The sequence below is a fragment of the Bufo bufo genome, chromosome 8 (genome assembly GCF_905171765.1).
Source record: "Bufo bufo chromosome 8, aBufBuf1.1, whole genome shotgun sequence".
Classification (NCBI taxonomy): Eukaryota; Metazoa; Chordata; class Amphibia; order Anura; family Bufonidae; genus Bufo; species Bufo bufo.
In genome coordinates, this window is record NC_053396.1 from 11753270 (window position 1) to 11770266 (window position 16997).

General features: G+C 46.4%; 1 protein-coding gene across 1 annotated transcript; it reads right to left on the reverse strand.

The window, feature by feature from the left end:
* On the reverse strand, positions 1-16134 carry SUV39H1 (suppressor of variegation 3-9 homolog 1). The gene is made up of 6 exons (XM_040442807.1): positions 16103-16134; positions 6372-6517; positions 4881-5573; positions 4096-4242; positions 3616-3745; positions 1-666 (listed from the first exon to the last, which is right to left on the reverse strand). The coding sequence occupies exons 1-6, from the start codon at positions 16128-16130 to the stop codon at positions 533-535; spliced, it is 1278 nt and encodes a 425-aa protein (XP_040298741.1). The 5' UTR covers positions 16131-16134; the 3' UTR covers positions 1-532.
* Positions 16135-16997: the final 863 nt, after the last annotated feature.

A 16997-nucleotide genomic window follows, 5' to 3' on the forward strand; every position in this document is an offset into this window, starting at 1 on the left:
GAGATTACATCATAGTGTATTTACATACAAGAAGGTTAAAAAACAATAAAACCATAAAAACAGTTGTTAAAATAAAAGATTGTTCAGAGTAATCTTTAAAAAAAATCATCCGATATTCCATTACAAAGAAAGGGACAGATACACTGCGAATCTGCTAGACAGGACCTGGTGCCTATATCATTATGTCCCTGCATACGGATTGGAGAACAGGAGACAATTCAAGTATTATAAGCTATTGAGTGTAGCGCAGCGCGAGAGACCCCTGCGCAGTGACGGATATAAGGAACCAGGTACTTCTAGCAGAATGAATGGTGTCAGCACGAGCAGCCCTGTTAATGTTACATAAAAAGAGATAAAACATTATATAGCACCATATTTCAGTGGAAGGGGATGGAGGGCAGTGGAGTTGGAGCCCCTCCCTCAGAATAATTCATTACAAGCGACGTAAACACTATACCCCTCCATTGTAACAGTTATTCAAGTGCTGTGGGAGCGAGCGGTCTGTCCACAAGGAGGTAATCACAGTCTACGTTCAGAAGAGGTATTTACGACACTTATTCGAGCCACATTTGCACTCCACCCGGATCCGTTTTTTGGGTGATCCAGTGAGGCCGGCCAGGCCGAAATTAGAGTCCATCTTTGTGCTTTCGACATCAACCGGATCCACTGCAAAGACAAAACAGAAGATTGATGTGCAGCGATCAATCGCAACCTCCATTACCACCCGAACATCAGGTTACACAGCACCGACAGTGCAGCAATATATTCTACTGTAAAATCCTTATTGTGAACTGGAGGGTAAATGCAAGGGATGGACTGGGCCCCCCCCAGAGGACTTGATGGATTCCATCCGAAATCTTTCGTACACCAGATAACGGTTCAGACATTTCAAGTTTATTATTGTACGAAAGGAACCATTTGGTTTATTGACAAGAAATAGAGTCGAGTAAAAACCTCTTGACACCTCCTGCTTTGGGACATCCACCAATACTCTTTTCCAACAAGGAAAAAACCTCTGAAATGATGGCTGCCTGTTTTGGGGGCTCTGAACGATAATCTGTTATCACAAATCTTCCCACCGGCAACTTCAGAAACTTTCATTTTAAGCCCTCCCTTATCACCGAATTTATCCATGGGCTGTTGGAGATTTTTTTGCCACGGACTTGAAAACGGAGACAGACGACCGCCCACTGGAGGCCTGGCGTCATTGGGGCTGAATCTTTAAGGCATCGGACCCGGAAAAAAGAAACCCCTTCGACTTCTTAGCTGCTCCCGGAAACTGTCTAGATCTCTCTTTTCCTCTGAGACCTTCTCTACTAAACCTCGGACAGAAGGAATTTTTAGGGGGCTGCTGACTGGTGGAAGGAAAGCCCTTTTTTCTATTAGCGGCCTTTTCAAGTAAATCGTCAAGGATTGGGCCAAATAAAGAATTCCCCCCGATACGGAATGGCGCAAAGCTTAGCTTTAGAGCTAGCATTGGATTAAGCGGAAGCTCTGGACGATAATCTTAGAGTCTGCCGAAGCACCGGCCAGAAAATCTAGAGCATTATAAAAAGTAGGTAACAAGGACAATAACTGCTCCCTAGGGGTACCCCCTTTAATGTGGTCCTCCAGCCATGCCTTTAGGGATATAGCCACCAAAGTAGCGGAGATAGCCGGTTTAAAGGCCCCCGCCGAGGCTTCCCAATTATTTTTTCAATAAATCTCGGCCCTTCTATCCATTGGGTCTTTAAGAGAACCCATATCCTCAAAGGGAAGCGCAGGTTTTTTTAGATATCTTAGCTACCGGGGCATCCAGCTTTGGGGCCCTGTCCCAAGAAGCTGACACTTTCTCGTCAAAGGGATATTTACGCTTAACAGAGGAAGGAATAAAAAAAACTTCCTATCAGGTTTTTTCCATTCTTTTGAACAGATTGTGGCAGCTTTTGGTCATCTAATTCCATAGTAGCTCTTACTACTTTGACTAGGGAATTAATGTTCTCTGCATGAAAAAGCGGCTTCGTCATCAGAGGAGTCATTCGATGAAAGCCATTCTCCCTCTTCCTCCAATCCCGAAAGCACATCACTGTCACTAGAGGGGGGATTTGATGCAGCTGACCGACTCCTTAACCTCCTCTCGGATCATCTGCTTGATGCTGCCCATCAGAGACGGAGCTTCCTCCTCCATTAACTTGCTCACACATGCTTGGCAAAGCGGTTTTGCCCAATCAAAGGGTAACTTATTTTTACATACAGCACAACCCATGTCTTTAGATCTGGAGACCTTTTATAGACTCCTTAGATACCTAGACACAGAAGATGACCCCCATGAGTAATCAGCATCAGGCATATTGGGGTTTCACCCCTCTTACCCTACCGTGGTACCGGCGTGTCATTGGTGGTTTCTGCGAGCCGAGACTGCTCCATGTCCAAATCACCGTTAGCCAGATGGAGGATCTGCCTGCTTCTTCACCCAGCACGTCAGTGAGCTGGCTGGGATTTTCTCTTCCGGGCGCACACACCGGCTCCCCCCACTTCCGGTCTTACAGCTCGCTCGCTTCCTCCTACTGCCGCCCCAGAAGTACCTCACACATGTGCCGACAACCGAACATGCGATCACGGCCGCAGACATCCCGGAAGGCAGAAGCCCTCCTGGACCGAGAAGGAGCGGAGTGGAGAGGAGAGAGAAAGAGGCCCAGACTCTGCAGCGGCTCCTAAAGGGAGGCTTACGCTGCCAGGTAAGCCCTCCTAATACTATTAGAAGCAATGCTTCTTTTCTGGGTGTAGGCTGACATCATCGGCGCACTGAGGAAGGAGCGGGCAAGCGAGCATCCTTCTCTCAGAGCGCCTGCGCCGAATGAGGACCGGTGCGGCGCAGGCGTTGGATTTTATGGGCAGAGAGGGCGAGAGCGCTCGCTGGCCCTGTCGATCAAGTGGAGTAGGGGGCGTGTTTATAGTCCTAGGATGCGGCGGCTACCAGCAAGTAACCGCCCAACTTGCTGGTAGTGAAGTAATTAGCATATTATAAAAGTACGATTTTCACTAAAATTACAGAGACAGGTAATAGTGATATATATGGACTCATCTGACATTAGCAAATAGCTAATGTCCGATAATGAAAATTGCTAAATGGGGGGGTGACAGAAGCCCTTTAAAAGGGGATTCTACGACCCAGTCACTTGAATGGGAGGGGTAAAACTGCAATAGCAGGAACAACATGTACACTGGCCCTGGGTTCCAATCAGGGGCGGACTGGCTGTAGACCCTACAGGGAAACTTCCCGGTGGTCTGACGTCTGAGCCCTGTTCACGGCTCCCGCTCTCCTCCTGACTTCAAGTGTATTGCCATCCTGAGGCAACTGAAGCAGGATGACAGATGAGGCATCTGGCGCTGGATACCAGGGTGGCAGTTTTTGGGATGCACTGTGGAATTTGGCTCTGCTGGGGTAACATAATGTGCCACAATATGGTATTGCTGGCCTTGCTTTCTGTCAATTTGGACCCAGACTACAAAATGGGGCTACCCTTAGTTTCCAGTCCGCCCCTGGTTCCAATACCATACAACCTCTTCAAACGGTAGTTACCATACATGGAGTACAAATTTGGTGAACGCACATGGTTCATTTAATAGCCTTACCATGCATGTTGTAGTCAAAAGTAAGCTCCTCGCCAGTACGTATTGTGCGGGTGGCAAAAAATGCGATGCGAGGTAGACGGTCATCCTGATTATCAATGAAGACGTTGTAGACTTGGAGGTTTGGCCTACACTGTAGAGAAATCAGTAAAACATATAAAATGCATATGTGAATCCAGACCACAGGCAGAATTATTAGGAGAAGTGCGTCTGTGGAATGCAATGCACATAGTCACGAGAGATGACAGATGCACACTTCTGTATTACGGCACTGTGTGACAGTCACACACCGGAACAGGGTTTTATCCCCTTGTTTGGCACAAAATACATGGTTTTCACACACAGTCATTATACAGAGCTGTGAATGAAACCTCAGTCTGTTCAAGGCTCACACCAAGGTGTATTTTTCACATGCGAGATTGAAGCAATATAGAGAACATCATTCTTGCGTGGCGTCTGTAAAGGACAGATCCTAATACTTACACTGTGGTTTACAAAGTGGGAGATATTTCCATAGCGGGCGGCATCCACAGTGTACACGTCTTCCACATAATCCAGGTCAAACAGGTAGGTGGCCCCTTGCCGGTCGTAAATTTGTCCCCTACGTTCAGCCTCATCTGAGGTGATTATCTAAAAAAAAAAAAATCAAATAAATCAAAGCAAAAGCATTTATAATATACGTGTGCAATAGGATTATTACAAATGGTACGCACGTCATACTCGGCAGCCATGGTTGACTTCAAGGTGCCCACACACGAATTTCATTTTACTACACTCAGTCATTTTTATAAAATCTGGAGGAAGCTAGATGTATATGGGCATCGGCAGACCCAGCTGTCTTTTCATTCCCTGGCGGAAAGAAAAGGGAGGGACTGGCGGCCATGTTGGATTTATTATTTTCAGATGATACTCCTCCATCCGAAAACTAGAAGTCTGGCAGCCCTTAGACCTTGTGTCTAAAGTCACTTTCTAAACGTTACAAATGCAGCTCACTTTCTACGGGACCTACGGTCACTGGCCTGGTCTCTGCCCACTGTCTCCGACGAGACGCCCGACTAGCAGGACCGAAATCAAAGACACTAGACCGGCCCGAGTGTGGGGTGGGGGTGGGGGGGGATAGCCGATGCTGAGCAAACTCTTCAGCCATCACAGAAGCTCCTGGAACTATTATATTAAGCTACTCTCCTACTTTACAGCCATGATCTCTGCTAAATTCAGCAGAAAATAAGAAAGGCAGAACCGTAACCAATCATCTTCTGGCATCTCACCTCACCAACATACTCCATAACAAAGCTGTTCTTGCGAATCTTTTCCAGGGTTCGGACCCCCCAGCCCCTTCCATCAGAGGTCCTGAAGATGCAGAATTTGTACTGAATTCCTTTTTGCACAACGCGATTTGGACAGGAGGGGCCGCATCGGCAGAGGGCGTTACATTCATAAATTGGAAAGCCAGGTTTGATCTTCACCTGGCCTTCATCATTGTAGGCAAATTTGTGCTGGAAACCCCCCGGGCAGCAGCCTTGCTCATCTGTAAAACAGTTCCGGCACTTACATCCTACAGCTGACTTGGTAATGGTTAACCCTTCCCCCACCCTGTATTCATTAATGTACATGAAGTCTTTTGGGGGCCCCTCCAGATCCACTTCATTCTCTACCAGTATGAGGCCAAATGGATGGGCACGCTTGGCACTCAGCTGTTGCTCCCACAAGCGAAGCCGTTGTCTCTGTTTGGCCTTTAAAACCACGTGATGAGAAAGGCTGGAGTCCAGCCTCCGCGGGCACCGTGCAATAGGCTTTTTACTTGTAGTGTTCCCGGCGGCCTTTGCCCGTCGGAGAAGCTCCCTCTCCAAATCGCGGTGAAACTGTTTGAGGAGGTTGAAGCACTTGAGGTGATGACGAGGCTCCCACGAACACTCAGAGTCTGGGTATCCCTTCCATTTCACAAGGTATAACTCCTCGTCCTGAAGGGCAAGAAGTCAGTCAGATAAAGCAGAAAGGAAATGCTAAATGCCACAAAAACCATTCAAGAAGGGGGGGTTTTCTGACCCCATTTTATTTTATTAAATAAACATCGAAAAAAAAAGGAAATGCATTGATAAATCAGGCGCAATACCTCGTAGGGATAGCTCAGCAGAATGCAATATACCTTTCACTTAGTTAACCCGTGCTTCATTCTGGAGAAGAAGGTGAATCCATATGCAAATAAGTAGTTAGGTGCACTGAGGGCGGGCCTAACACATTATGTGCACCCTTGTTCCTCCCACTTCCTGTGCAGTCATCTCGTCTGGCCCTGTCAGTCAAGGAGAGGGAGCCGCTGTCAGACGGAGCAAAGATGCAGCGACTTGGGACCGCCTTCGGTGCACTTACCTGGTCCTTTGCATATGGATCTCCATAATGAAGCAACGGATCAATAAGTGGAAGGTATCGTTACATTCAGCTGAACTAGCCCTACGAGGCAGTGAATTTCCTGCTGGCCACTTCCACCATCATTCCCCGACGGTCCATTTATACAGCTCTAGTGATGTGGTGTCGCCTCGACATCTGAACACTGCAGCCAATCACTAACCGCAGTGGTGTTAACACCTTACCCCAACAACCAGTGATTGACTGCAGTGGTCACATATTCATACACACGTCACCACTGGAGCTTGGCAAGGAAAGCGTGGGCACGGAAGTGGCAGAGAATAACTAAGGTAGGTTCTGTTATTTTACCGTCTTATATCCCTATTAGTTTCCATCGTGTACTTCATATACACTACCTGTACTCTCTTGTAGTCACACAGATATTCCACCACAAAGTTGCAGATATTCTTCCGGTTCACCCCAAGAGCGGTGCAACATATGTGCTCGAGTCGGCAAAGTTCCTGGAGGTGAGATTCAGAGGAGAGACATTGCACTGAAAAACCTGCAATACAGAAAAAAATTGAAAGGTGAACCCATCTATCGAGAAAAACCGGCTATACGACTATTACTAGGAACGGATCTACTGCGCCGCCTTCTGATCATCCCGTCAGCAATAGTTCTACTAACGCCTCTCACATGGGAACACGGTCCTTCCTACAAATCGTAAATCTACCCTACGCATCAGCAGTCACACGAAATCAGAAAGATTACTGTGATACAGTTATACTAGGAGGGCCCCCACCTCCGGGACCCACAGCCATCTTTAGACTGGAGCCCGCAAAGTGTGGCCACCCTCCATCCATTCCTATGTGACTGCTCAGCTATTTTCAAAAGTCCCATAGAAATAAATGGGAAGAGCACAGTGCATGCGTGGCCACCGCTCCATTCACTTCTATGGGGCTAATGGAAATAGCTGAGCCAGCGCTTGGCTGTTTTCGGCAGCCCCATAGAGATGAATGGAGGGCGGCCGCACATACACATTCGGCTCTCTTTTACCTTGCGGGCCCCATTCTAGAAATAGGTGCGGGTCTCACCTCTGGAACCCACACCTATCAGACATTGGTGAGATAGCCTAGCAATAAGCCAATGTTTGAGATGACAACCCCTTTAAGGGAATCTGTCACCACATACATGTAACACACACACACAAAAAAAAAAAAAAAAAAATAATTTATGTTATGCTGATTAGCCCTTGGTGCAACAAGGACATTGCTATTGCACCCAGAGGCTCTACTAATTTTCCCTGCCGACCACGCCCCCAGTTCTTTGACAGGGCCAAGTAGTGTGGACGTAGTCACACGTGGTCCTGAAGTCTTCCCGGCAACACGTTCGGCACAAGCGCTGTAAATGGTCAGAGATCGCCAGGCAGATGGAACCTGTGAATCTACCCAGTCGTTACCAGCCACGTACCGTGCATGCGCCGAATCTACTGCCGCAAGACATCAGGCCCAGGAGCAAGTACATATACACTGCTTGGCCCCGTCAGGCCTAGCGGAGGGGGCCACGGTCGGCCACTGGGTGCAACGGCAACACCTACTTGCACCAAGCGGCATAACATAAAAAGGGCCTTTTCCTCCAGACCGGTATCACTAGACCATGCAGATCTACAGAGGCTGATGGATTTAGTTTCAGGTATGCGGTGACAGATTCCCTTTAAGACTGCATGTAGCAAGTCAACCATGTGTAATTATAATCTTACGGGCAGAGTTCAGCAACCTTCGGCACTCCGGCTGCTGTGAAACTACAACTCCCAGCATGCACACTTGCTCAGCTGTTCTTGTAACTCCCAAAGAAGTTAATGGAGGATTTTGAGAGTTGTAGTTTCAGAACAGCTGGAGTGCTGGAGGTCGCTGATCCCTGCAACCTGTGGCTATCCAGGTGCTGTGAAACTACAAAGCCCAGCATGCCTGATCTGATCAGCAGGGGTCTGACACCCCCAGACCCCCGGCGTTCAGCTGTTCTACAGTACAAAGCAGGTTCCTGCAGCGCTACTCGCACTGAAGTTAGTGGGGGCAGCTCTGTGCAGTACACAACCAGCACCAGAACTACTGCAGAAAGCCTGACAGCGGCGGGCCGGGGTAATGGACCACCGCCAGATACTGCTGGCCTGTCCTGAGGAGGTACAACCCCTTTGCTTTCATGGACTCTTAGGACATGTAGTTTCATAACAGCCGGAGAGTCAGAGGTCTGAGTGTTGGCACATCCTATAGGAGCGGGAGCCGATAGGCCTAGCATCAGGACACCAAGCTGCGGCTGGCCGAGGGAACCTACACAGGCATAAGAGTCATGCAGGATTTCGCTCCTGGACATGGGGAGCGTCTAAAGAGGAGCAGCATTATCCCCTCCTCATCGTGAAGGACAATACCCCAGAACTACATGCACAATTCCGACAGTCGTCACTGGAAACAAGCTTGTCATCAGATATCCAAAGCTCTGTGCAGGCACTGAACAAGCAGGGAGATTTCAGTAAGGAAGCCTGCAATATAGTGAGTGCAGCTCTGGAGTATAATACAGGATGTAACTCAGGATCAGGATAAGTAGTGTGTGTACACAGTGACTGCACCAGCAGAATAGTGAGTGCAGCTCTGGAGTATAATACAGGATGTAACTCAGGATCAATACAGGATAAGTAATTAGAGATGAGCGAATTTCATATTTTGAAATTCGTTCTTGTTTTACCACCAAACGAAGCGTGAACTGTGTTATGGATTCCGTTACAACGGACCATAACGCAATTCTATGACGGAATGCATAATGTAATGCCTTTAGAGGCATTCCGTTATTCATTCTGTCATAATAGAAGTCTATGGGCTGCATAACGGATCCGTCACGGACTCCCCTGCATAACGGAAACGGGACTTCTATTATGACGGAATGAATAACAGAATGCTTCTAAAAGGCAGTTATCCAAAATAATATAAATGTCTCCAGTGGCTCTACCAACTTAAATCTATAGATTAGGTGCGCTCTCCACGACACCCCCCAATCAAATAGAGAAAGTATATGATATATGGTTTGGAAGGCACTCAACTACCTGGTGCTGCACAAAATCATTAAATGTATAGTTAATACAAATATTTATTCCAAAATACCAGTAAAAAAAAAATAAATATACAAATAGAAATGAAATGCATACCTTAAGAATTGCATAAATTACTTGATATAGTGTATGATTTGCAGCCTCATAATATGAGTGAGACCAAAAATGGGATTATATGAGGGCGCAGATCAACAATACATCACATAGAAATCAACATATCCATAATTAATAGATCAGAGAAATGAGTTTACACTTACCGGTAATCGGTTTTCTTAGAGCCTATGACTGCACCCTTGGAGAGACCACCAAGAAACAGAAACCGCTTTAAAAGACGGACCGCCCTCTCCACCTGCAGTCCTTTTTCAAGAACTAAGACACACAAGACATAATATATATTTTTTTTTTAATACCATAATCCTCCTCCTCCTCTTTTTTTTTGGGAAGGGAATTAGGCGGGTGCTGTCATAGGCTCAAAGAAAACCGATTACTGGTAAGTGTAATCTCATTTTTCCCCCCTCGTCTATGACAGCACCCATGGAGATTTAGGCGAGATTTATTTAGGGTTGGACAACAGCCTGAAGTACCCTACGGCTAAAACTCAGGCCTTCATTAGAAGGTAGCTGAAGTCTATAGCGATTGAAAAAAGTATGCAGGGAACTCCAGGTGGCAGCCCTACAAATCTGCTCTATGGAAGCGGAGGCCCTCTCTGCCCAAGAAGTAGAGACTGATCTAGTAGAGTGAGCCTCGAACCCCGATGGTGGAACAGCTCCCTTGGAGGAGTACGCCAAGTAAATAGTTTGTCTGATCCATCTAGTCTGGGAAGATGCAGCAGAGCCCTTCTTAGCACCCTGAAAGGAAATCAACAAACAGGAGGAGGACCTCCAGATACTGAATTAAACATCTCCTCACGTCTAAACAATGGAACTCCGATTCTTTCATTTTTTGGAGAAGCACAGAAGGAGGGAAGAACTGTCTCTTGGGAACAGTGAAAAGAGGAAGACACCTTTGGCAAAAAAGAAGGATCAGGAGAAATAACCACCCAAACCTCCAAAATTTAAGTAAGGCTGGTCAATGGAAAGAGCAGCAATCTCACTAACTCTTCTAGCAGAGGTAATTGCTACCAGAAAAGCCAGCTTTAGGGAGAGCATCTTAGGGGAAATGCTGATTATCGGCTCAAAAGGATCTGACGTCAGGGCTGAAAGAACTAAGTTTAAACCCCAAGGAGGGATCCCATTTCTGCAAACTGGGGATAACTTAGAAACTGCAGTGATGAATCTCTTCCCCCAGGGACGCCCCGCCAATTTAAATTCAAATAAGGCACTTAGGGCTGAGATCTGCACCTTTAAAGGGCTAGGACAAAGTTTTTTTTCCCCTCCAACCTTCCTGCAAGAAATCTAACACAAGAGGAATATCTGGAGCCTCTAGAACAGGGTTTCTCAACTCCGGCCCTCGGGACCCACCTACCGGTCAGGATTTCAGAATATCCCACAAAATGAATACCTGTGGTAAGTCCTGATGCATGGACACTAATTATATCACCTGCTCAATGCTAGGGAAATCCTGAAAACATGACCGGCAGGTGGGTCCCGAGGACCGGAGTTGAGAAACCCTGCTCTAGAACATCCACTGGTCTCTTGGCAAATCTGCAGAAAGCCCTCCAAATTCTCAAATAAATCTCAGAAGTGACCTTCTTACGACTCGCCAACATAGTAGTGATAACCTCATCAGAGAGACCCCTGCTTTTTAAAATTTCCCTCTCAATAGCCAGGCAGTCAGATGAAGACTCTCCACTTCTGGGTGAAGGCTTGGTCCCTGAGCTAGAAGACCCCGGAACACTGGAAGAACCCAGGGGGTGGCCATTGACATTCTGCAGAGCTCTGAAAACCACACCCTTTTTGGCCAAAAGGGGCTAGCACTATAACCGTAGCACAATCCTCCCTGATCTTTGAGGACTCTTGGCAACAGCTTTAGAGCGGGTAAGGCATAAAGAAGACCCCTTCCTCAGGACTGACCTAACACGTCTACAGCCCTCGGCTATTCCTTTGGTGACAGAGAAAAGAACCCCCTCACCTTTCTATTTGACCTGGTGGCAAAGAGGTCTATTTTCGGGACGCCCCATAAGGCCGAAATTTTGTTGAAAACCCCCTGATCTAGGGACCATTCACCCTGGCATAGATGATGACGGCTGAGGAAATCTGCTTCTACGTTGTCTACCCCTTTTAGATGCACAGCAGAAAGATGAGAGAATCTTCCGTTAGTCTGAAAATTTGGTGGCTTAGGGCCATCAGACTCCGAGCTCTGGTACCACCACATTTGTTGATATGTTGTCTGAATATATCCTGACATTTCCGCCTCTGATCATTGGAAGACTCAGAGTCAACACTAATCTGATGGCATTCAGTTCTCAGAAATTTTGAGACTGGGCAAGGGAATCAAAGTCCCAGGTCCCCTGCAGTAGCAGAGACTCTACATGGGCTCCCCAACTGAAGAGGCTGGCATCCGTGGTCAAAGAGAGGACTGCATCTCTGTGCCAGGAAACACTTCAGTAGATTCTGCAGATTCATCCACCACTCGAGAGAAAACAACGCAGGAGACAGAGAGATACTGTCCCAAACCTCCAGAATCTGAAGCTGTAGGGGCCTTGAGTGATACTGGGCCCATTCCACTCCGGGAATTGCAGCAGTCATGAGCCCAAGCACCGACATGGCCTCCCTCAGGGAAACTACCTGCCGAGAAAGAAGGTTCTGAATCTTTGAAGAGATCAGCAGAGCCTTGTAAGGGCAACAGACACCTCTGGGATTGTGACTCTAGGATCATCCCCAAAAAACTTCACTTTTGACTTGGGTGCAAACTGGACTTTTCTATGTTTATCTCCTAACCTAGCTCGTCCAGAACCTCTCTCAACCAGGAAATCTGTTCTTCCAAGATGTGACCTGAATGGGCGAGGAGAAGAAAATAGTCAAGATAGGGATTGGGAATGATCACCAAGTCCTTCTCCCTCACATGAGCCATCATCTCAGCAATGATCTTCGTAAAAACCCTTGGGGCCTGAGACAGTCCAAAAGGGAAGGGCCTGAAAACGGAGCATTTAGAATTCCGTTCTCTAGTAGAACTGCTTCTCTCAAAAAGTTTTGGTGGTGGGGATGGATAGGAACATGGTAATACGTATCCCTGAGATCCACTGTGGCCATGTAACAGTCTGGAAAGAGATAGTTCACTGCTGACTTGATGGATTCCATCCAAAAAATTTCGTACACCAGATAACGGTTCAGACACTAAGTTTATTATTGGTTCTTTTCGTACATTAGTCTTTTTTTTACAAGAAAAAGGGTTGAGTAAAATCCTCTTGCCTCTTCCTGCTTTGGAACCTCCACCAATACTTTTTTTTGCCAATAGGGAATAAACCTCTGATATGATGGCTGCCCGTTTTGGGGAGTCTGAACAATGGTCTGTCAACACGAATCTCTCTGCTAGCAGCTTCTAAAATTTTAATTTTAAGCCCTCCCTTATAACTACACTTATCCATGGGCTGTTGGAGAGTTTTTGCCACCGATTTGAGAAGTCAGACAGACGACCGTCCACTGTAGGCCTGGCGTCATTGGGGCCGCTTCTTTGAGGCCTCTGCCCCGGAAATAAAATAAAAAAACAACCTTTGACTTTTTTGCTGCTCCTGTATATTGTCTAGACCTTTCTTTTCCCCTAAAAAAAAATTCTCTTTTAAACCTGGGGCTAGAAAGATTTTTTAGGGGGCTTCTGACTGGTGGAAGGAAAGCCTTTTTATCATTAGAGGCCTTCTCAAGAAGATCATCGAGGACTGGGCAAAATAAGAATTCCCCTTGACACGGAATTGCACAAAGCTTAGCATTAGAGCTAGCATCCCTGTTACAGTTTCTCAGCCAGATAGCTCTATGGGCAGAATAGGATAAAGCGGAAGCCCTGGCTGATAATCTTAGGGAGTCCGGCGAAGCATCAGCCATAAAATCTAGATTATCAAAAGTAGGAAATGAAGATAACAACTGCTCACTAGAGGGACCCCCTTTAATCCTCCAACTCCATTACCGAAGTAGCAGCAATAGCCAGTTTAAAGGCCCCAGTTTAAATGTCTGCCCTTCTATCCATTGGGTCCTTTGGGCGGAGTTCACACGGGCGAGATTTCCGCGCGGGTGCAATGCGTGAGGTGAACGCATTGCACCCGCACCGAACCCTTTCATTTCTATGGGGCTGCGCACATGAGCAGTGATTTTCACGCATCACTTATGCGTTGCGTTAAAATCGCAGCATGCTCTATATTGTGCGTTTATCACGCAACGCAGGCCCCATAGAAGTGAATGGGGCTGAGTGAAAATCGCAAGCAAGTGCGGATGCGGTGCGATTTTCACGCACGGTTGCTAAGATGACAGTCTATTCACTGTATTTATTTTCCCTTATAACGTGGTTATAAGGGAAAATAATAGCATTCTGAATACAGAATGCATAGTACAAGGTCAATTGAGGGTTAAAATAAAAAAATTAAAATATCTCCTCACCTCGTCCTGTTGATCGCGTAGTTGCCGATCTCTTCTTACTTCTTTAATCATGAGCTGCCGGCTAAAGGACCTGTGGTGACGTCACATCACATGGTCCATCACTGCTCCCTGTTCAGACTGAATCTTCCTAATGGCGGAACTGCCCGCTTCTTCATCCAGCAAGGCAGTGTGGGCGCCCCCCTTCCAGTGCCTGCTTCCCTCTACTGTCGCACCGGAAGTGCGTCCCTGCGCACGCTGCTCCCCCTGGTTACAGGCGAGGTGCTGACAGCCAGACATGCGAAACGGCCGCAGAGGTTCCGGAAGGAAAAAACACCCCCCCTGGGCCGAGAAAGAGCGGAGCGAAAGAGGCCCAGACTTAGCAGCGGCTATGCCGCATCGGTAAGCCCTCCATATACGCTTTAAACAGCTGGGGCGCCCGCAGCTCCATGTATCCTGTGGTTTCCAAACTCCCTCCTGTCCCCTTAGGACAGGAAACAGAACTGAAGGTGGAGAGGGCGGTTCTGGTTCCTGCTCTGAGGAGTAGGAAGCGGTCTCTCCATGAGTGTCATAGGCGAGGGGGAGAGAAGAAAAAAAGAAAAAATGATACTATACAGGTAACTATAATAGTAATAATAGAGTCTCTTGACACAGCATCTGTAATTATAAAGGTATAGAAATGCTTCAATTAAAGAATGTTCCACAAGTATAAACAGAAAGACCAATAAGGCGACTATAACACTTGTAAGATTGGCAGTTCCACTGATGAGTATATTGATACTATGTAAGAGATGGTTAGAATTGTATCAATGTCAGTAGTAATAACATAGTATTTTATATATGAACAGCAGTGAATGGAGGAAACGCCAAACGCCTTGTGCTTTACATTTCCAACCCTTGCGGCGAGGTTAGGCTGTATTGGGATGGCCGCTGTGTCCAGTCGGCTCCACTTCCTCGGCGTCCGCGTGGTCAGACGCTCGTTACTTTAGTTGGTCACCGGGAGCCGGCGTGTATGCAGCTGATGGATGACGGATATCGCTTGTATTGCTGGTCAGTTATAGTACATGACCTCTGCGGTTCATACCAGACGCGTTTTGGAGTGTTTGTAACAGCGGCCATCCCAATACAGCCTAACCTCGCAAGGGTTGGTAATGTAAAGCACAAGGCGGTTGGCGTTTCCTCCATTCACTGCTGTTGTTCATATATAAAATACTATGTCATTACTACTGACATTGATACAATACTAACCTTCTCTTACATAGTATCAGTATACTCATCAGTGGAACTGTCGCCTTATTGGTCTGTTTATACTAGTGGAACATTCTTTAATGGAAGCATTTCTATACTTATGCCGTTGCAAGAGACTATTATTACTATTATAGTATCATTTTTTTCCTCATCTATTAATTATGGATATGTTGATTTCTCGGTGATGTATTGTTGATCTGCGCCCTCATATAATCCACTTTTGGTCTCACTCATTATGAGGCTGCAAATCTTACACTATATCAAGTAGTTTACACAATTATTAAGGTGCTGTTTTTTACATTATGTATTTTTATTGCATTTCATTTCTATTTCACTAATTTTTTTTACTGGTATTTTGGAATAAATATTTGTATTAACTATACATTTGGTGATTTTGTGCAGCACCAGGTAGTTGAGAGCCCTCCAACCATATGTCATATACTTTTTCATTCTGTTATGCATTCCGTCATAGAATTGCGTTATGGTCCGTGGTAACGGAATCCATAACGCAATTCTGCTTTTACCAAAGGAAGTGTGAACGAATAACATTACATAAAAATTCATAACACTATGAGAATAGTGAGTGCAGCTCTGGAGTATAATACAGGATGTAACTGAGGATCAGTACAGGAGAAGTAATGTATGTACACAGTGACTCCACCAGCAGAATAGTGAGCGCAGCTCTGGAGGATAATACAGCATGTAACTGAGGATCAGTACAGGATAGGTAATGTATGTACACAGTGACTGCACCAGCAGAATAGTGAGTGCAGCTCTGGAGTATAATACAGGATGTAACTCAGGATCAGTACAGGATAAGTAATGTATGTACACAGTGACTGCACCAGCAGAATAGTGAGTGCAGCTCTGGAGTATAATACAGGATGTAACTCAGGATCAGTACAGGATAAGTAATGTATGTATACAGTGACTCCACCAGCAGAATAGTGAGTGCAGCTCTGGAGTATAATACAGGATGTAACTAAGGATCAGTACAGGATAAGTAATGTATGTACACAGTGACTCCACCAGCAGAATAGTGAGTGCAGCTCTGGAGTATAATACAGGATAAGTAATATATGTACACAGTGACTGCACCAGCAGAATAGTGAGTTCAGCTCTGGAGATCTGACTTCCCCTCAGCCCACACTTCCATCACTTCATGCTGACCCTTCCTTCACTCCTGTCACCCCGATTCTCCACACACAGCACCACCCAGCTGTCCACCGCTCTCGGCTCAGCCTTCCTCTTAATCACCCCCCGATTATCACCCCTATCACCGATTCGGGTTACTTACCACGCACAACGTTTAAATTCTCCGCCATGTTGCGCGGGATAGGCACAGGACTCTGGAGAGCAGTCTTTATTCGGATTGGCCAGAAAGACCCGGCGCGGGCAGCATGGCGAAGCCATTATTGGCTGAGAGCGGAGTGACGTCATTGGCAGGGCGGGGACCTAAAATTGCGCGCCATTTCACTCCACTCAGGGATAGTGGGCGGGTGTGGTAAGATTTTACCACAAGAGGACGAACTGCAGTAGGTCTACTCAGAAGCGGCCATTTTACGGTAGTAGGCTGTAGTTTTCTCAACGTGGCACGGTCTACGATAAAATGGCTGAAGCCGGAGACATCATGTGAAATGATACAGTACTCTTTATTGCCCTCATACTGGAAATGTGAGGTAAAAATCTCTTTTTTTTTTGTCAGAGTTTAGTTTGTTGCTTCTGCTAAGTTGTGGAAATGTTACTGACGTGTAGAAATGGGCAGCTCAGTAAGTGTTTTATGGTGTGAAACTAAATTAGTGACTTTGTCATTGGAAGTCCATTAACCCTATGCAGTCCATAAAGACACTGCTTTCAGTTGGCCTGAGGGGAAGGTTAATTATGTCTAATGTAATGTGCTGTGGGCTGAAAGCTAAACCATTCGTCATAAATATGGCAACCATTATGGAAAAAAATATACTCGTGTGGTGCATGGTTTCCGAGAAGATGTAAAAATGGTTCCAGATTTCTTTTCAATATCTCTGCTTGATTTCAGGGAATGGAACTGTTGCCTCACAACAGTAATGCTCCCCCCATAGTGATGCCCCCTTAGTGCCTCCGCACACAGTAAAAAAGCCCCTAGTGATGTGCCCCCACACACACGCACACAGATGCCCCCTTAGCGCTTCCAAAATCAATATCTAGCCCCGTTC

What these genes read in the sequence shown, in the direction of transcription:
- SUV39H1 (XM_040442807.1), bottom strand. Translation starts at nt 16,130, where the DNA reads ATGGCGGAGAATTTAAACGTTGTGCGTG. An exon ending in GTGACTACAAGAGAGTACAG is followed by an intron (nt 5,574 to 6,371) that starts GTAGTGTATATG and finishes CTTGCCCTTCAG; the next exon opens with GACGAGGAGTTATACCTTGT. An exon ending in CCCACTTTGTAAACCACAGT is followed by an intron (nt 3,746 to 4,095) that starts GTAAGTATTAGG and finishes ATTTCTCTACAG; the next exon opens with TGTAGGCCAAACCTCCAAGT.